The 21,159-nt window shown below is 41.1% G+C and overlaps 1 protein-coding gene across 1 annotated transcript in view; it reads right to left on the bottom strand.

Annotated features, from left to right (window-relative positions):
• The window catches only part of LOC149867520 (sodium channel protein type 2 subunit alpha-like), a 213,144-nt gene that overhangs the window by 38,409 nt on the left and 153,576 nt on the right, over nucleotides 1-21,159 (bottom strand). Inside the window, exons 18-20 of the mRNA XM_090045564.1 lie at nucleotides 16,438-16,555; nucleotides 7,510-7,664; nucleotides 5,507-5,680 (exon numbers count right to left, since the gene is read on the bottom strand). Coding sequence (XP_089901690.1) covers nucleotides 5,507-5,680; nucleotides 7,510-7,664; nucleotides 16,438-16,555 — 447 coding nt within the window. The remainder of the gene's footprint in view (nucleotides 1-5,506; nucleotides 5,681-7,509; nucleotides 7,665-16,437; nucleotides 16,556-21,159) is intronic.

Genomic DNA, 21,159 nt, shown 5'->3' with positions numbered 1-21,159 from the left:
GAGGCACAGATTTTCTTTGCAGAATTCCAGAGATGGTATGTCTTCAATGTCTATGCAGAAATAAGGAGGGTTGTAAGTGTCATAAAACGGAATAAACGCATGGAAGATTCAAAGTGCTTAAGTGATTTTGGAGTGCAAATCCTATCAATCAGGGTTCCTAAGACTCCTACATAGGTTTACAGATGAAACCTTTTTCATTCGGTCATGGGGCAATAGTAAAATATCAATTTTACTACTTGTAAAAATAGGCTAATTTGGCCAGAGCATGGGTGCTTGTGCTCAACCCTGGCCTTGGTATTATGTCATCTGGTATTATGTCATGTGTCAGCGCTCCATGGATTCATGGGGACCCCTGGGTACCTGAGCCCAGCGCACAGGGCCAGATGAAGGCAGTGCCAGGCCCCAAAACTTAATCCTGGTGTGGGGAGCCAGGCAAGAATGATGCCATGACCTTGGAGCCCAATCCTGGAGTGCTGAAGAGAAGAGGGAAAAGCCAGGACCCCAAGGGCCCAATCCTTACATGTGGAGGTGGTGCTGGATCCCAGGGCCTGATCCTGGTGCTGGGGAAAGGGAGAGAGCAGTGCCTTGGGGTCTGATCCTGGCCCATGAGGCTTTATCCAGATCATGGTTCAGCCCCATGCTACTCATCTGGCCCACAGAGGCAAAAGCCTGAGGACCAGTGGGCCCAACTATTCCTAGAGGAAAGACTGTAGTAAAAACCCAAGTGAAAACTGAGAGAATTTTAGCTCCCAATTAAAAACCATAAATATATTCTAAGCTGTTCTGCAACCTTATATACCTTGAATATCATAGAATCATAGAAGTAGGGTGGGAAGGGACCTTGTAGATCTTCAAGTCCGACCCCCCGCCCGGGCAGGTGAAAAACTGGGCTCAAATGACTCCAGCCAGGAAGGCATCAAGCCTCTTCTTAAAGACCCCCAGGGTAGGAGACAGTACCACTTCCCTTGGAAGTTGGTTCCAGATCCTAGCCGCCCTGACTGTGAAGTAGTTCTTACAGATGTCTAATCTAAACCTACTCTCCAACAACTTGTGGCTATTATTCCTTGTTATGCCAGGGGGCGCTAGGGGAAACAAAGTTTCTTCCAAACCCTTCTGGTCACTCCTAGTGAGTTTATAGATGGTCCCCCTCAGCCTTCTCTTGTGAAGGCTGAACAGGTTCAGGTCCCACAGTCTCTCATTGTAGGTTCTGCCCTGTTGTCCCCAGATCATGCGGATGGTCCTCCTCCGGACCCTCTCAATGTTGTCCACATCCCCCCTGAAGTGGAGCGCACAGAACTGGACGCAGTACTCCAGCTGTGGCCTGACCGGTGTCACGTAGAGGGGGAGGATCACCTCCTTGACCCTACCTGAGATGCACAAGAAGGTCCGGTTAGCCCTGCCAACCATGACCTCACATTGTAAGCCCATGTTGTCAGCCCAATAATGACTCCAAGATCCCTTTCTGCCTACATGTTCTCAAGAAGGGAGTTTCCCATCTTATAAGTGTGCTGCTGGTCACTACTGCCCAAGTGCAGCACCCTGCACTTGTCAGTATTGAAACGCATCCTGTTTTTGTTAGCCCACCCCTATAACCTATAACATGAGTTATATAGGAATATATAGGAATATAGATAGACACCTACTGCCAGGCCCTTCTCCCCTGGGAGACAGAGGGTAGACCATGGTCTCCCTCCAGGACAAGTGAGGATCCAGGGACCTTCCATACTGTCCAGCCACGGGGTTGGACCAAGGTGGTCAAGGACTCCAAGGCCCACTGCACCAAGGCCCCTGTCCCACTGGAGCTTTGCAATAGGTACGAGCCTCTTGCAGCCCCAGCAGAGCCTGCTGAGTTGCCAGCTCCTGCAGGCAACAGACTCAGTTGTAGCTACCGCCCCCATTCTTCCTAAGACGAAACACAAAGTGTTTGTCATGGGAGACTCCATCCTAAGGGGCACGGAGGGGGCAATCTGCCGCTCCGAGGCCTCGGCCTGGGAAGTGTGCTGCTTCCTGGGACCTTGTATGTGAGACATTGCAGAGAAGATCCCTAAACTCCTCCAGCCCAGTGACCACCACCCTATGCTCCTCATACATGTGGGCACCAATGACATCGCTTGGAACCCTCCCAGCCAGGTCATGAGGTGCTACAGTGACTTGGGAGTGGGGCTTAAGGGGCTGGGGGCTCAGGTGGTGTTTTCCTTGATCCTTCTGGTTTTGAGCTACAGGCTGAGGAGGGAGAGGAGGATACAGGTAGTGAACCAAAGGCTGCGGTGCTAGTGTCATTGGGAAGACTTCGACTTCCATGACCACCATCCGCTCTTTGGTGAGAGAGGCAGTGAGCTGCTGGGAAGGGACGCCCTCCACCTCTCTCTGCTGGAGAGGAGACTCTTCTCAGCCAGACTGGCTGACCTGCTCCACTGGGATTTAAATTAAGCTCACCGGGGAATGGGGGGACTATCGCCACTGGGGGCCTGCTGTGCAACCCTTGCAAAGCCAGCAGGCCAAGGCACTTAAGGAAGCCTATCCCTGCCCCAACCCAAGAGCAAGCTGTGGGCAAGGGCCCCCAAGAGGACAGTTGCATGCCTGTACACCAGTGCCAGGAGCTTGCGGAATAAATGGGAGGAACTTGTCCTTTTGCTCAACACAAATAATTATGATGTCATAGGGATAACGGAGACCTGGTAGGACTCCACCCATGACTGGACCATGGGTATAGACAGCTATACACTGTACAGGCGGGATCAAGCGGACAAAAGGGGCAGAGGTGTAGCTCTCTATGTCAAGGGGAACTATGCATCCCTACAAGCTGAAATCGGCACCCAGGGTGGACAACTAGAGACCCTCTGGGTTAAAATCCATGGGGAACATGGCACAGGAGATACAATGGTGGGAGTCTACTACAGACCTCTCTCCCAGAATCAAGAGATTGACGAGTTTGCCACGGAATTGGCTGAGGCTGCACGTTCCCAGTCCATGGTTGTCATGGGGGACTTCAACTACCTGGACATCTCATGGGAAGATTGCTCAGCCAAATCTGAATGGTTGCAAAGCTTCCTCATGTGCATGGATGAGCTCTATCTGACTCAAGAAGTCTACGGGCCAACCAGAGGCAAAGTACTGCTTGACCTGGTACTGGCAACCAGGTATGACCTAATCAGTGACCTAATGATCAAAGAGAAGCTGGGTGACAGCGACCACGAGCTGATCACCTTCGCCATCCGCCAAAAAGCTATCAAGTCAGTCAGTGGTGCAGAGGTCCTCAACTTCAGGAGGGCTGACTTTGACAAGCTTGTTGGTGAGGCCCTAAGGGACCATGACCCTAACGGGAAGGGAGTCCAGGAAGAGTGGTCGGTCCTCAAGGGAGCGATCCTAGATGCACAAGCAAAGGCTATTCCTTCTTGGAGGAAAGGCAGCAAGAGGGCACAGCAGCCCCCTTGGCTCTCCAGGGAACTGGCGGTCCTCCTGCATCTAAAAAGACAGACCTACAAAGAATGGAGGACGGGATCCACCTCCAAGGAGGAATACACTGCACTGGTCCAGACCTTCAGGGAGCAAACCAGGAAAGTCAAGGCTGCCATGGAACTCCAGCTGGCCAACAGTATTAAGGACAATAAAAAGTCCTTTTTTAGATATGTGGGGAGCTGGAGGAAAAGCAAGGGCAACATTGGACCCCTGCTAAACCACAAGGGGGAACTGACAACCGACGCCCAGGAAAAGCCAACTTGCTAAATGAGTACTTTGTGTCAGTCTTTCACAAGTCCCATGGGATACCCCTGCCCATTACAAGGCATCTCACTAAGTCAGGGTGGTTCCTTGCCCTCCATCAGTGCCAATTTTGTGAAGGAACAGCTTGAGAGGCACCTTCAAGTCAGCCGGCCCTAACAATTTACACTCCAGAGTACTCAAGGAGCTGACTAGCATGATAGCTCAGCCCCTGGCATGGATCTTTGAGAGCTCCTGGCTCTCTGGTGAAGTGCCTGATGATTGGAAGAAGGCCAATGTGGTGCCTATCTTCAAGAAAGGGAGGAAAGTGGATCCGGCAAACTACAGGCCCATCAGCCTGACCTCTATCCCGGGCGAGGTCTTAGAAAAAAAAATCATAAAGGAGGCCATCCGTAATGGACTGGCCAATGGCAACACCCTGAGGGACAGCCAGCACAGGTTTGCTGTGGGTAGATCATGCTTGACCAATTTCATTTCTTTTTATGACCAGGTGACCTATCACCTGGACAAGGGGGAAGAGATCGATGTCATATATCTTGACTTTAAAAAAGCCTTCCATCTGGTATCCCATGATCAGCTTTTGGCAAAACTGGCCAACTGCAGCCTTGGATCCACCACGATCCGCTGGTTGGGGAATTGACTCCGGGGTCGGACCCAGAGGGTGGTGGTTGATGGAAGTCAATCATCATGGTGCCCTGTGACCAGTGGGGTCCCTCAAGGCTCTGTCCTTGGACCTATTTTGTTCAACCTCTTCATTGGAGTCAAAAGTAGACTGGTCAAGTTCGCCAATGATACTAAACTTTGGGGTAAAGCATCCACATGTGAGGACAGAACAGTAATCTAGGCTGACCTTGACAGGCTCAGTAAATGGGCGGACGAGAACCTGATGGTGTTTAACACTGAAAAATACAAGATTCTCCACTTTGGGAGGAAAAACCTGCAGCAAGTCTATAGGCTCAGTAGTGCTACACGGACTAGCACTACAGACGAGAGTGACTTCGGGGTCAGGATTGACCCCAAGATAAACATGAGCCTGCAATGTGATGCTGCAGCCAGTAAGGTGAGCAAAACACTGGCTTGCATCCATAGATGCTTCTCAAGCAAATCCCAGGACGTCATCCCTCCATTGTACTTGGCCTTGGTGAGGCTGCAGCTGGAGTACTGCATTCAGTTTTGGGCTCCACAATTCAAAAAGGATGTGGAGAAGCTTGAGAGAGTCCAGAGAAGAGCCACGCTCATGATCAGAACTCAGGAAAACAGACCTTATGATGAGAGGCTGAGAGTCATGGGACTTTTCAGCCTGGAAAAGCGCAGGCTCAGGGGCAATCTGATGGCCACCTGTAAGTTTATAAGGGTTGTTCACCAAGACCTGGGGGAATGTTTCTTCACCAGAGCGCCCCAGGGGATTACAAGGTCGAATGGTTATAAACTCCTTCAAGACCATTTCAGGCTGGACATAAGGAAGAATTTCTTTACTGTCCAAGCCCCCAAGCTCTGGAATGGCCTGCCAGCGGAGGTGGTTCAAGCACCTACTTTGAAAACCTGGATGTTTTTCTTGCTGGGATCCTATGACCCCAGCTGATTTCCTGCTCCTGGGGCAGGGGGCTGGACTCGATGATCTTCCGAGGTTCCTTCCAGTCCTAACATCTATGAAATCTATGAAATATTAGTGATTTTTAAATCATTTTTAATGAAAGGCACTTTCCTCATCATACTTATAACTAACATGAGTTATATAGGATTCCTTACTATAAATAAAGAAGTCAGTTACTTAGAAGATACATACATCAACGATTAGGAAGTCCAGCCAGCACCAGGCATTAGTGAAATACATTTGAAAGCCATAGGCCACCCATTTTAGCACCATTTCTAGAATGAAGATGTAAGTGAAGACTTTGTCAGCATATTCCAATATAGTCTTAATAGTCTTGTGCTGTTCAATATATATATCTTCAAAAGCCTGTGAACAATAAACATATCCAGTTACGTTTTTATTAGCTTTTGCAAGTTATAAGGTAGACTGTCTGACTCCAGAAGAAAAGAAAAGGGTAAAAACTTTACTCTTCTATTCTGTTTCTTTTCTAAAGTTGGTGTTTAGTATCGCGTAGATTACAAGTAAATTGTGGAAACGTAAAGTTTTGTAGAACAATGTTGGGAGTAATCTATGGCCAATAAGAAACTTGGTCAACTGTCATCCAGAAGAAAAAAAAAAAGTTTTGTCACTCCAACAGGCCAAATCTCAGTTTAACAACACAATGTCTGGATGTCAATATTGAGAGGTCAAAACTTAGATAACTAGTGTATGTGGCATGATGGAACATGATATGTTGGCCCAATGCCAATTCAAATATCTCTAATTTTCAGATGTCAGCTCAAACAATTTATAGTTATAAGAAATATTAGCAGATACCTGTTTCTATATGTCCCTTTTCCAAAACAAGTAGGCTTAGAGTGTCAAACTAAAAAATGTAGAGGCCCTTGCAGGGCTTTGGCACAAACCTAAACTATCTTTTAAAAAATGTGTTTGGAGAATTGTGCTCACCAGCTGCGGCATGTAGATGTGTGAAAAATAAATGTAGAATGTTTGATTGATAGTGAAAACTCAAGTACTACCTGTTAAAAGAAATTAGAACAACTCTGTCTCAGTAATTTGTCCTAGGAATGCACAGAGGAAGATCACTGCTAAAATGTGAATAACATTTACCCTTATCATTAAAAACTACCACTTATACAAATAGACCTTGTTATATAACAAGCATCTTTCTACACGAATCCAGCAGCTCAATACAGGATTTAATTAACTGGCAAGCAGAAAATTAATACTCCTTCTCATTTAAACCGTGTCCTGTTACTTAAGCTTACATGAGCGCTCATGAAATCTTGAGATGCTGCAATAGCAACATGAATTTCAAATTTTCATGAGTCATGTCCTTGGACACTGGTTCCCAATCTGTGGTACATGTACCACGAGTGGTATGCAGACAACCTGTCAGTGGTACACGTTAACAGATTTATTATAATTATTTTATATGACAAAATGTGCTGGTGATACTTAAGGTTGAACTGAAAAATCTGCTGGTGGTACTTAACGTGTATTGTTTTAAATTGGTGGTGCACAATCTGTCAGAGCTTAGGAACCGCTGTCCTAGGAGAAAAGCTGGGAGTAAAAGTCTGTAGTAGAGTGTCTGGAAGTTCATAGTGATGCAGACTTTAGGGTCTTTCCACTGTTGAGAGATTTTTTTTTAAGTCTGCAAGCATTGGCCATAAAATTGTTGTTCCTGTTGCAGTCTTGCTAACTTAATCATCAATTAAGTGTGTTGCCTGTCACTCTTTCATTCCAGTCAAAAGACAACCTCTCATAAATGGAAACAGGCATTCTGGATCTTACCAGTCCTATTCTTCTCAGCTATTTCTTATACTTTTACCCCCTCCAAATCTCAGTCAAACTTTTTATTTCACCTGCCTTGTACCAGTTTGGCAAAATATCCTTGACTGTTGATGCTGCTTCTTTTACAGCAAGGATATCAAACTCTTCAGGCCTTGCAGGCCTGGGATTGGTCCACAAACTGAATCAGGCCCAGAGACTGGCCTTGCATGCTGGATCCCGTGCACAGGTAGCGTGTGCTTTGGACCGGTTCCAAGCACTGCATACAGTGCTCACCCCAGACCAACATTCCAAAAATGTGAAACTTTTATTTTATTAAAGAAACACTTCAAATTATATGAACTAAGAAAATGGAATATACTGTCCTCCTCAGAAGGAATATGCATCTTACCCATTTCACTTACCAGAGCACCACTGCTGAGAAGAATCATGAAAACAATAAAGCTTTCAAACCAGCTGTGTTCTACTATCCTGTAACAGGTTCTTCGAAAGTTCCACCACACTTTTGCCTTCCCACTTTCCATGTTGATTTGGCAGCACTTGAACCGTTGTACACAGCCTAAGAATAAGGACAATAAATTATGACAAATCAGTATGGGATAAAATTTTGTGTATTCTGAAACAGTAAACCAGTGTTTCATTAATTCTTCAGCCATTAAAATTAACAAGTATTACACTAAGATGCCTCTCTACTGGCTATGCTGGGATTCTGGGAATCGTTAATTTTGATTCTAAGTTTTACTATCCAGTCTTTACTTCAAGAAGGGGACTGGAGAAAATGATTTAACTGAACTAAGTTTCATTTACACCATTAAAAATACAAACAATGCCAACGCCCCCCCCAAGCACACAAATTTACACAAAAAAGAAAAAAGTTTTTTGCTATCAAAAGGTAGAAACTAAGAGTCTGATCCACCAGAAAGTCCAACCCTCCTCCCCCCCTGCAAAAAGCCCATCAACTTTATGGAAGTTTACACTCTTACTCATATTTTCATACAGGGAAGCTGTGCTATGAATTTCATTCCTTTATTTATCTGCCTGATCCACCCACTGTTTGGAAAATGTTTCCCTTTCTTCTCTTAGCATTTGTAAATCATCCTCATTCGTGTCAGCTTCCCTGTGCTCTTGAACTGGTCTCTGCTACTTTATTTCATTTAATTTTTTTTTTTTTTTTTTTTACTTATTTTACTTCAGAGACAACAATAATAAATCACATTTTGGTATACCGGCCTCTTATACCTTCCCTCCACACACATTTTTTTCTTTTGTGAACCAGAACACTTAAGTGCTGGAGAGTTTTTGCTCATTTTTAAACCATTAGAAGGAACAGGTCTAAGACACTGTTGACTGAGATAAAACCCCTTCACCTTTGTCATGAGCTGACACAGTTGTAACAACCATTTTACTGAAGATTGAAAAATCATCTAGAATCAAATAAAAAAATATTCTGGATTCCTAAATTGGTCAAATACAGTAGAAAGGGGTTGAACTTTATATTCATAGATGTGACTGTGAAAACTGGAGGTCTGTTTTTGATTCAATGTTTTGCATTATTCCTTTTAGTCCAAACAAACACTTCTCACTTACGCTGAGAGACAAGGACTATTTAAACATTGACCAGATATGCTATTACAAGACTCAACCATTTTTAAAAAACTTGAGGCAGGCTTCAAAAATTACAAATAAGTTCTTGTTGCCAAGCATGCAGGTTGCACTTAGAAGGAGAGAAGGAGGAAGGAAGGAGCGATGAAACCAGAGAATTCCAGTTAATTATGTTACTTCAGGAGTGGGAAGGAAGGGGCTTTAAAAATAGTATCCAATATTGGGAGAAGAGATATCAGAAAATTCACACTACAATAATTTGATTAGATACACACACAACTATCATATTATCCTCAATCCAAGATGACCCTGAATTTAAAAAGACCCCCTAATAATCAGATTCCATACATGAAAATATTATAAATTTGTTATAATTTTCTATGTATAGAATCCATTTATTCAGGGGTCACTTTGCCCCCTCCCACCTTCTTCATCAGGAAAAACAGTGACAGAGGGGCAGAAGGTAAGGGAACAGATGGCAGAGGAGGCAGGGGTACAAGCAGTGGGTAGCTTGCCCCTTGCATCCCCACATCTTGTCCCCTGTTGCCTGTTCCTCGCAACACTTGACCCACTCTGCTGCCTGCCCTCCATCCCTCTCTGCTTCCTGTCTTCCTCATACCTACCTCTTCCAGTCACTTACCCTTGTGCCAGCTATGGCATGGCTCCAGCCCTGTTCACACCCATGGCATGAAGAACATGCTTGCCTCAACCCTAGCCCCAGTTTAGTAGCAGCTGCAGTAGTGGTAGCTCCAGCCCAAACTCCAAAGGCTGGGGATAGGGGAGGGTAGGCATCAACTAAGGCACTAGCCCTGATCCTCAGTCAGGGTTAGGTCTGGAGCTGGACCAGAGCCAAAACCAGAACTGGAGCTGGAGCCTCAGGCGCCTTCCTCTCTACCGCCTCATATTCAAATCTAAGACAAGAAGGTCTTTTTCCCCCCCAAGTTAAATGTGGGGAGGGGTGGGACTTGTCTTGGATTCAAATTAATATGGTAAATCATAAATCTGAACTGCATAAAAAAGGAAAAATCTCAGCTGCATAAAAAGGAAATCTACCGGTCACATTTAAATTCGTTTAAGAATGCCCACACCTAAAATTCCTCTCTCATAAAAAAATAGTTTAAAGCGAGACCTTTAATTTAATTGAATATAAATGAAGTTTGAATCATTTTAAATACTAAGACAATTTCAGTGGAATGGGCCAACCTACTTTGTGCTTCCTGCAATGGAGCACTATCTATGGCTTTGATAAAGTTTTGATGGAATGAAAGTCCTTCTGAAAAATTCTGAGTCAGAAATGAAAGCAACAAATAGTACTGTAAAATGTGTTTTAAATACTAGTTTTTTGTGTATAGTTTATTAATATCTCACTGACCAATTACTCTGTCTTACTGTCAAATTTCCACAATGCAATTTTGCCTCGTTCTCTTACCACGCCCTCCATGACATCCTATCAAACATCATTTTTCATTTCTGTGTAGCCTCCTTTATCAACTCCATTGATTCTCTGGTCACAACCCTGAGCTTCACTGACTCTCCAACTCTTGACTTCTTTGCTCCTTCATCTCTGTATTTCATTGGCACCTACCTCCTACGCTAACTTTCATTTTGTACCTGCTTCACTGAATATCTATGGAACAAATCCAGGGATCATGTGCACTTTCTATGCCACACGTTTATCTCCTTCTCCTTCAGTATCAACACTCCATGCAAAACAACCATATTATCTTTCTCTTTTAAAAGCTTCACACTCATAACCAATAATGCTTGCATGTCCTCAAGCCCTTGGATCTCAATTTCTCCCTAAAGCTCTTTTCTCACAATACCATACCCCTGCTATTCTAATATCTGTGATCCTCCAGACCTGCTTATCTTCCAACTCCAACTCTTAACTATTTCTACCACTGATACTCTTCATAGGTAGCTGCTTTCTTTAGGAAGAAGGGAAGCCATGTGAAAGTGAAGAGAGATGGGGGCTGGACATATCATATTTTGTAAATTATCTTCAAATAAGTCAGCGGTGCCCTGTGTAGACTGATAAATGAGCAGTTTGAGAAATTAGTTGGGGAAGCTGAAAAGGCAGATGCAGTTGCAAACCTAGGAGTATATTAAATTACAGAAGTGGAGACCTTAGCTAAGATGATAATAGGATACAAGGAGATAATGAGTAGGACAGAAAGTAATGGGATTTTTGCTAGAAATGATCCATGATGAGGCAGCAGCAGCAGCAGAAGTAGCTGCTGGAAGTGGGCCAGGGCTGGGGTTTTGCAAGGCAGATCTTGTGAAAGAACAAAAGGGAAGGAGAGCCAAGGAGAGAAGAGAATAAAGTGTGTCTAAATCCCATTTAGGGGAAAAAAGGCCCCAGTATTTTTGAACATTACAAACATACTAGAGTGAGTTGAATGAGAAAAGAAGCTGCTAATCAAAACAAAATGATCCAGAAATATATTTTTCATTCTGAAGTAAAGGGGAAAGCTTAAGTAAAGTCTTTAATACCATAATAGAATAACAAATACAGATGGAAATCTGTTCCTCCCTCTCATGTAATATAGCAGAAGCTGTATAACCTATAGAAATATGTGGGAACCAACCCAATAGCATCTTTCTAACAAACAATGGCACTGCAGAAAAGTGTGTGCTTTGTAAGCCTTCATCACATCGTTTTTCCTGCCATAGCCATAGAGAATGCTATGAATAGTTTCTTGAGGCCCATCATGCTACACTTGTCTTTTAGAATATAAGCTATTCCAGGCAGAGACTGCTTTGAACAACAAGCACAATGTAAGCATTTAAATTATATGTATATGCTTTCTTGCTATGGAGGGGAAGAAGGCAAGTGGATTCCAGTACTAGGAGGATTTGGGTGAGAGGAGAGTATTGGGGCAAGAGGATGACAGAGTTTTTGTATTGGGAGAATCTGCCGTCTCCCTCTTTCTGGACTTTTTGGATGCCTACACACGAGCAGCTAGGCTGCTCTGACGTACTGTAATTATAGCATGTTGGAGCAGACTCAATTAACCGAGTTTGCTGGAGTGTGGTAATTACCATGCTCCAGCAGATTCCAGTGTCCCTAGGCTTAAAAATGGTGGTGGGGGTGCTTTAACAAGCTTGTTTAATGGGCTTTAGTTAAAGCACCTCCACTGCCACTTTCAGCCTGGGGATACTGATACAGGAGACGCTCTAGGCACTTTAATTAGAGTGACTCTCAGAAAGCCGCTTTAATTGCAGCATCCCCTGCCCCCCACTCCCAGAACACACATGTAAATGCCCCTCGATTCCTTCAATTTATTCAGAATACAGCTGCTAAAAACATGTCTGCCCTTTCAATATACGTCTGCTGACTCCTGTGATCTTAAGTACCAACACTTTGTTCTCATCTTTAAAGTTCTTTACATCTTTCCTATAGCATACAACTTTGGGTTTATTTCTTAGCATTTCCTCTCACTGCCTGCTCACCACTAAAAGCAACAGCTTTGCCCGTAACTTCTCCCCTTTCAACCCTTGAATCTTTTTCCATGTGACCCCTAAACATAGAATACTAATCCCACTTTACAAGGACCTCACATTCTTCTCATTCTAAAGATCTGCTTCCTTCATGAGGCCCACACAGATATTAACCACCATTAGCCTTAGGTTAGGTAATTTTCTCTAATGCAAAACTACCCAAATTAAGAGAGAGAAAAAGCTCCAGAGTTAAACTAGCTGAGACATAAGTAAGTGGCATTGACACATGTGCAACTATTCACTTTAGCTTATGGTGCTTCACAGAAAGTGCCATGAGTTACAGTGACTCCCCTCTGACACAACAGATGTTTGGTGTTTGGTCAGGGATTGGGGGGAGGAGGAAATCAAGCTCCACTTGGGAGCTGATCCAGTAAAGAGAGGCTGCATATCTATTGCCTCTGTCCCCTAGCCTGACCTCCCACAGCTTTGGTGCTGTCTGCACAATGGGAGGGGGAGGGGGCAGGAAGAGAGCTCTGGTCTGGGGTTTGCCCAGCCTGCGCTGGAGGGGGGCTCCCATCTACCTGCCCTGCCCACCAGTGGAGGCTGGGCAAACCCCAGACCGGAGCTCCTTCTTTTCCTCCATCCCCTATCCCATCCTGCACATAGCACTGGGAGTGGGGCTGAGCTGCATCAGCCCAGGTCTGCTTTGTGATAGAGCACCTTTGGTGCCTATCACTTTAAGGGCTTTGAGTGGCAGCAGGGCAGCTAGCAGGTGCAGGCCAGCTCTGATGATGAGGTCACATGACCCGAGGAGGACCATGTGATTAGAGGAGACAACTGTACAGACTCCATTTTAGCTCTGGCACTCAGGGCTAAGAGAGCCGTCTGCTGCTGGTAGCTGGCACAACAACATCCAGCAGAGCGGCTGCTCAGGAACACCTTGAAAGTAAAGGTAGGAGCTATGCATAGTTAGGAAGCTTCTGGTCCTGGGCATGGCTTGAAACTGCACCCTGTTAGGGAAGGATGGCTTGTTGGGGCTGCCTGTGGTAGGGTAGCTCCCCAGAAATGCCAGGCCAGTTGCCTTCCCAGTGAAAGGCAGATAGAGGCACCTTATAATGCCAGCTCCCACTACTCAGTGGCTCATAGAACAGGCAGGGGGCCAGGCACGCTTAAGGAGAAGCACCTGGGACCCTGGGGGTATAAGACCCCAAGCCCCAGGAAGTGGGCACAGAGTTGGCCCTAGTGAGGGTGTAGAGAATGGCTCCATGAAGAGAGGCAGGAATGAGTAGGGTAGTAAAAGCCAAGTGCCCAGAGAGGGGCTTGTGGTTAAAGTCAGCCTAGTGTTAGGCATACAGACCATTACCCATAGAGTAGGCTGCACGAGGCACCCAAAGGGCTGTGGAGGGATCATCCAGAGTTTAAGTAGGTAAGCCTGATGACCCAAAGGCCACTCAAAGGAGCAGGGTGGGTTGAGAGTGGCCCAGTGAAGGGCAGTGTGAAAGAGGCTCTGTGAGAGGGGGCAGAGTGAATGAGGCCTTGTGAGAGGGAGTAGTGTGAATGAGTAGATTGTGAGAGGCCCAGCAAGGGGCAGAGTTTGGACCTGCTTCTGGCTGGAGCAACTATAATTTGGATGCCATCTGTAAGGCATGGGGCATGGCAAGGGCAGGTCAGAGCCATGTGTAAACCCCTTGCCATCAGGACATTAAAAAAGGGTGCTTATTACATCATTTATATCCCAACAAGTTGCAGCAGGTGAGACTGTGCAGACTCCCCTAGATGGAGGGGCAGCCAGTATGGTGACCAGCCACAAGTAGGCATCTTTGTCACACGCTTGTGTGCAGGGACAAACAGAAGTTAATGAAGGTGCTCCACTTTGGAGCACCTTCATCTAAACCCTCATTAAATGAGGGTTAATTTGTCATGCAATTGGGCACTTTTAAAGTGCTCTGAAACTGTGCACTTCTGTTAGGCCATGACTGTAGAGTGCTTTCAAGAAGCTGATCACATGACAAATATCCCTTCTGTCAGCATCCAGTGTGCCTCACCTTATTTGTACTTGTCTTTTAGAATGCAAGCTCTTAAGGACAGAGTCTTTGCTCTGAATGCTTTAAATAATAAGCATGACATCAGCATTTACGTTATAGATAACAGATAAACAATAAATAATAAAAATTGAAAGTTTACAATACCAAAGTAAAGGAAAGGGTAATGCACAGGATTTAATGACTATAGTATAATTCAATCTACAATTATAATTCTTACATATATAATATGTGATATATAAGATAACACAATTTACAATTATATATGTGAAACATTATATAACACTACTCACAATTATAATTATCCACAGGGTGATAGATTTATATATTTCTTACTATTTTTTTTTCAAAGAAAGGTTTAAGAAAGCATATTAATTTCCCAAATGAGTAAAATGAGGGGAAAATATCACCCACTGAAATATATAATCCAATTAGAAGACAAGTGTACTTTTTTTTTTTTGAGATGCAGAAAACCCTAAATAGAGTTACTCCAACCTAGGAGAGTTCCTGATCTCATTATGGGGCCTCAAGGATTTACAGGAACGACTTTCAGTCTCTAGAATCACCCAAGAGCCTCCGCATTTACCTGACTAAGAGCACTCTCATTCCTTTGAAAAGATTTATCAAACATAAACATAACAAAGAATCTGAACACATTTAATAAGACTCAGAGGTATCATCCTCGTTCTCTTGGGAGTGTCTCCATGGTGATACGTTACACAAAGGCTATAGTACATTTCATCAGCTCTGATAAAAATACCATACTGTACACCTTTTACTGGAGTGACCTAGAGGATATACTTTCCAATTTTAAGTTAGGCATAAGGCAGGGTAGGTGGCACCTTAAAGAATAACTGTTAGGTTGCATCCCTGACAGAAATGCACAATCATGCATTGCTTTTAAATAATATGGAAATGTTTATAAAAGAAAGTGAAATTACAGAAAGATTGAATGTTTTTCATATTTCATGAAGAACTTTAAAAAAGTGTTGCAAAACATGAACCATATTCCATAATTCTTTTGTTTCTTGTGAGTGGGCTGACTGACAAAAGAGCTCATCTGAGCTAACAGTGGCTTTAAAATTGAGCTTTAAAATATTTAAGTTCTTGATACGAAAATTTATTTGAATTTTGTACAGAAGACAAAGTACAAAAACTGCCCAAAATGAAGCAATGAAAAATATTCATCAGAGGTACTTTTGAAAATTCTAGAAAACTGTGGCTGGGATGGATGAATTGTGTCTTGTTGATCATGTTTTGCATGCTACTAAGCACAGTGTAAAATCAGGACATACACAAATAAAATGTCTAAAACCTTGTTTGGCATCTCAAAGTTATGGAATGCTCAGATTTCCAAAATTTAGTCAAATAAAGTTTAAATTTTTTTTCATCACCCAAACTACAATATTTTAGGCAACTTAATGTCCTGTTAAACTAGGTTTTTATAAAATATACATAATTTTGAGAGTTGCAAAGGAATTGTCATAAATGATTAAGCAATTTTATATATATATATATATATATTCCTTGCATTTTTTTTTCAAATATTCATAATGGACCGAGTTGATGGGCCAGGACTTTCCATAAACTTCATTTCTACCTAACAAATGAAAATATGTGCCTGGGCTGCTAAAAATATTTTGGAGTCAGAAATAAAAGAATGAAAATATAGCAATAAAAATGGGAAGCCGAAAGTACAAGGAGGGTAAATTTTTGGAATAATATACATTTTTTATTATAATTTAATGTACTTTGCAATTTCATTATGCCTCAAAAGTATACAGAGACCCTCAGAAATCAGCAGGACTCAAATAAAGGACATTGATACGTGCAGGAAAACTCCTTTGAAAGAATGCTTTCTTAGAGATTGATTTTACTGGATTTATTTATAAGACTAATTCAATTAAATCAGGAACTACACATGTGAGTAATGGTTTGAAGGACAGGGTCTCTTGTTAAATAATATTAAGACTTAAGCTTCTAATCCTTGAAAGATAATGTGCATATGCCAACTTCATACATGTTGAAGAGTAACAATGGACATTTTCAGTGTGTAAAATAAAATAGGCCTGTACATCTGGGCAAGATCAGAACTTTTTATTGCACCAGCAAGCACCCCTTCTCAAAGTGCTCTCCTTTTGGGAGAGGTGTCTATGACCCCTTGAAACCCAACATATTTTAAGTACTGCCCATGTGCATAGTGGTCAGTACTAATGTGAACTGAAACACCAAATATTTTTTTCATACCTTCTGTAAGACAGGCTTTTGGTTCTGATGTTTGTTCTGGTTCAACATCTGCTTTTTCTTCTCCAGCAGAAACAAGATCAATTGTACTTCCTTCAGAGGAGCTTGAAATGTTTAACTTCTGTAAATAAAATCCCACAATAATGGTCTCAATTTTAAACAAGATATTAATTTTGAACTGCAATTAATATTAAGCATGCAACACTGTGTTCAGAGAATAACAAACAGCAAATATTAGCGGCTAACTCACCACTCCTGAAGTGTGTATATGCTGAATCTCCATGCTTGCATATGTGAGAATGGGTTATTTTACTTACGGGTTTTTTAAATGTTTGGAGTAAAATTAGTAAGGAGTTAGTGTTACTCAAATTCTGATTTTTATTAAATAGATTTCCTGATATGTATTTTATTTATTTGCAATTGTGTCTCATTTGGAATAAATAGTGCAATTCCACTTTAAGTCAATACATCTTACTGGGTGCATCTACATGAAATGCTAACTGCACGGTATCCTAATAACACTTCACAGCAGCATGCCAGGCAAAACCCATGCTAATACACTACTGCACAATAGTATTAGGCTACTGCACAGTTAGTATCTGTAAAAACCCACATGCTGGCACTGATGTGCACTAGCACCAGTTACTGCTCATTGATTTAGTACTTGGTTATTTAGTACTTAATGCACAGCGCATTTATGACTGTACAGATGCACTCCCTCAGTATCCTACAACTGATTCCAACTTTCATTATGAGACTCTTCAACCTGAACACTTCAAATCCTGAAGAAAGACTATTTCAAATTGCCAGCCATCACAGTAAAATTAAATCCAGTATATATATTTTTAAAGATGAATTTTTAATCAGCTGCCATTTTTAAAAGAAGTTAATGTAGAAAGAAAAATACAAAATTACATAGATACTTTTTCTTCAACATTTCAACCCATACCCAAGGTAGCTAACTAGTTTTACATATCTGACAGAAAATGTATCAGTGGAATAGAATTACTATTGATTTGCCCATCATATAGATAAATATATTATGCCAATTTGCTTTAGCTATAATCTTAATGAGAAAAAAAATAGTAAAAGCAGCATCATATTCCTGTGTAAACTATATTTTGGGCATGCCGACATAACTTAGCCACTAAGATGAACTACTTAAAAAACACTGAAATGAAGTTCAATAATAGTATATGACTGCTTTATAGATGTATTGAACTATTATTCAAATTATGCTGTGAATGGCATATCCATTTTCTTGTTATGACCAACAGAAAGCTGTACAGAAAGATTTGTATGAGTAGAAAAATATAAATTGACAAATCTCTGTTTAAAACTTTTCTTAAACTGCAATCATCATTGACACATAAATACATATTATAGTTAATAAAAAATACTGGTAGACTTCTGAAATTTCAGAAAAAGAAAAAAGCATGGTAACTCTACTTCAATGTCAATTGTTTTGCATTCTCTTTTGACAATGCACATATGTATCATACTGTGCATTCAGAAACTACCGTTTACTTTGGTACACATACCTGTCCTGTCAACACATTTGTAATAAAATATTTACTTTCTTAGAATGTTTAAATGATCTCAATGATGGTAGTTCTAAATGAAACTCATGTTCAGATATACATGAATTTATTTGGCTGTCCTGTAATCACAGCATGACAACTTATGCAGTACAATCAGAGTCTTCATCCTTCAGATTTTAAAGCAGCATTGCTTTATACAGTTAACTTTAAGTAAGTATGAGTACCAAATTAAATTACAGTAGTTTTAATTACTGCATTCTCTGACCTGTCACAATGTTATTACCATGTACTGTACAACATCAGTAATGGCTTCACTAATACAAAGCTAAATGTAGGGGAGGAATGATGTAAGCAGATTTGTACAACAGACTCAATTGCGTGAAAATGATACTAGCAATCGTATCTAAAACACACTTGCAACATTAAGAGATACTTTCTGTATCCTGCTGCTTTCAGCAGATGAGTTAGAGACACTATTCCAATAAATCTTTTTTAATTTAAAAAGAGAGAGGACAAAATCTGTACCACATAGTACAGAAATAATTTTGTTAATATCATTGAATCAGTTATTTCCTTATTTACTATTTTTGTAATCAGACTATGTGGAGTATTGCCTCCAAATTATAAATAGGTTGATAAATGCCAATTTTAAATTTCACAAAAAGCATTAGTTCAAAAATATTGCCAGTAAATTCAGTCCTCAGTACCAATAAAATATTTTTGCTGACTCTATGGAAACTGAAGAAAATGCTCACTTCCTGCATTACACAATTTTCTTAAGACTTTGCTTTCATCATTCCATCATGGATAACATTTATATAGCAAAATGCTGCAGCAACGACAGGCTAAACAAAACATGTGAACTGGATTATAAAACAAATCAAGCTGTCAAAAGCAAGGATCAAATTTTTAAAAAGAAAAGCATAAAAAACCTCATAAAAAACAACACGATACTTTGGATAACCATATTATATCAATGAGCAAAAACTTATAACAAAAAAAAGCCTCTTGTCACTGAAACTGAGCTGTTCATTAAGCAACTCTGGTAGACACTGCTGAATTCAAGGCTGAGGACTATGGATCTAAAGTTTCAGCTCAGTAAAAGATGAGCAGTCACAAAAATATCTCAGCATCAGTGTTCATATGATACGTATTTAACTTTAACATATAGTAGATAACTGTAGAAATTATTTTATATTTCTTGTGTTACGTTATATTAACAAAGTACTGTATAAGAGTTTTCTTTGTAATATAGCTCTAAGTAAAAGCACAATGTGGTACAGTTCTCCAACCACCTCTAACACCAGTTGCAAGTCCAGAACTAGGTGAAGGCAAAGCCCAGAAATGTCAGGACATCTACATTTTGTTCACTCTGATTGTACTTGTATGGGACACCAAACAAAATCATCATCTCTAAGGTGCCTACCTATCTGTATTTATAGTTTTGAATGTATACACAATAAATATTTTATTTATAAATACATATATAAATATAACATATATTTTTCTCTATGTGTATCTCATTTAATTTGTAAATTTACAAAAAAATTAAAAGAGAACATAGTTCTAAATATGAAACATTCAGAAAATGTTTCGGTTATTGTCTTCCCCTGACCAACATCCCACATCAAACTTTCATCCATGGCTGTAATCTTTTCTTTATATATTGTAAATAAAAAAAAGTTTACATACTGATGAACTGAAATACTATTACTTAATTATAGGCTGGATCCCAAAGCCTAAGGCCAAGAGAAAGACCCTATAACATTTCATGTATTGCCTTACATTTATGACCTGCACAAAATCTTAATTTATCCCCTTCAAGGTAAGTTGGATAAAACACTCTACCCCACCTTATTCCACTGCCTCTGTAAAAACTTCTTGAAAAGGCAGGACATTATTTTGTCATGACAATTCTTTAGATGATAGTCAGAACCCCAATGCCATTAAGAGTACTCAAAAGACACACGAATCTTCCTACACCCAGTGTAAGTGATGCAGGATTGTACAAAAGTCCACATGAGCAAGACTTGTTACTTGCAGAAGGAGTACTTCAGCTTCCATCAACTGACAGCAAGTTTCATTCTACCACCATTTTGATGAATATTAATGAGTATAAAACTTGAATAACAGTTGGGTAAAACCTTTAAGTATTTCCACTAGATTTTCTGCATGTTATATCTTTTGACCTAATACCTTCTATTTTTCTAACTCCTATATGTTTGTTTGTAATCTTAACTCTGAATCTCAAGTATTTCTTTTTTGTTCTAAGTTCTACATTGTGATAATAGTGCTTTTCCATTCTGACAGTGGTCAGCAGACTTTTTAGGATGTAGGCTGGAGTAACCCAGTTTGGACCAGAGGTAGCTAGGTCTAGGTTCTAGCCTCTGCTGCCACTTTTCCGTGTGGCGGCACAGGGAGAGGGCCCACAGCTGCCACTTCTACCTGTGGTGGCATGGAAAAGTGACTGCTGCCAATACTCCCTGCTGCTAGAGCCCCATGTCTGTCAGCTGGATCCAATGGCTCTGTGGGCTATAGGTTGCCAACCTCTGAATTTCTATATATTTATTTACACCTTATACTCCATGTAAAATTTTATGTTTGGGATTATGTTTATGTTTGCCTATTTGAATAATGTACTGGACTAAGTTTACAGGAACATTTAATCAATGAAGAACAAAGTTATGGATGTTATGATGGAGTTAACAGCTCCTGATTTTTCAAACATCCACATTCCCAACTCTGTGTGCTATTACATTCAGTGGGACTATCTAAATGCATACTGTTAAGCAGATGGGAGATATCTGCAGGGTTGGGATCTTTAGTGCCAAGATTTGAGGAAAAAAACTGTAACCTAGCCTTAAAACTTAAAATGAACTAAAGGAATAGTCAACAGTTTCTAAAAAAAGATCAACCTAACACATTTTAGCATCCATACAATTGAGTTCATTATGAAAGTAACACTTTTAGTTACAAGATAGTTGGATGTTTGGTTTAACTTAATAATGAATTTAAAAAGTCAAGAGATCATCTCTGTAAATTTAAAAAATGATCCTCTGATAGCTTCTTTTAACCTTGAAAATTATCACTTTATAATCCAAATTAAAAATATCTATATAACATGCAACTCATATCACTGAAGTGCTATACAAGAAGTACCAGGATGATGTAACAAGGAGAGACA

Source organism: Crocodylus siamensis, chromosome 4, assembly GCF_052110815.1.
Source record: "Crocodylus siamensis isolate JL-2025a chromosome 4, ASM5211081v1, whole genome shotgun sequence".
NCBI classification, from domain to species: Eukaryota; Metazoa; Chordata; order Crocodylia; family Crocodylidae; genus Crocodylus; species Crocodylus siamensis.
This window is presented reverse-complemented; position numbering and strand designations above follow the sequence as displayed.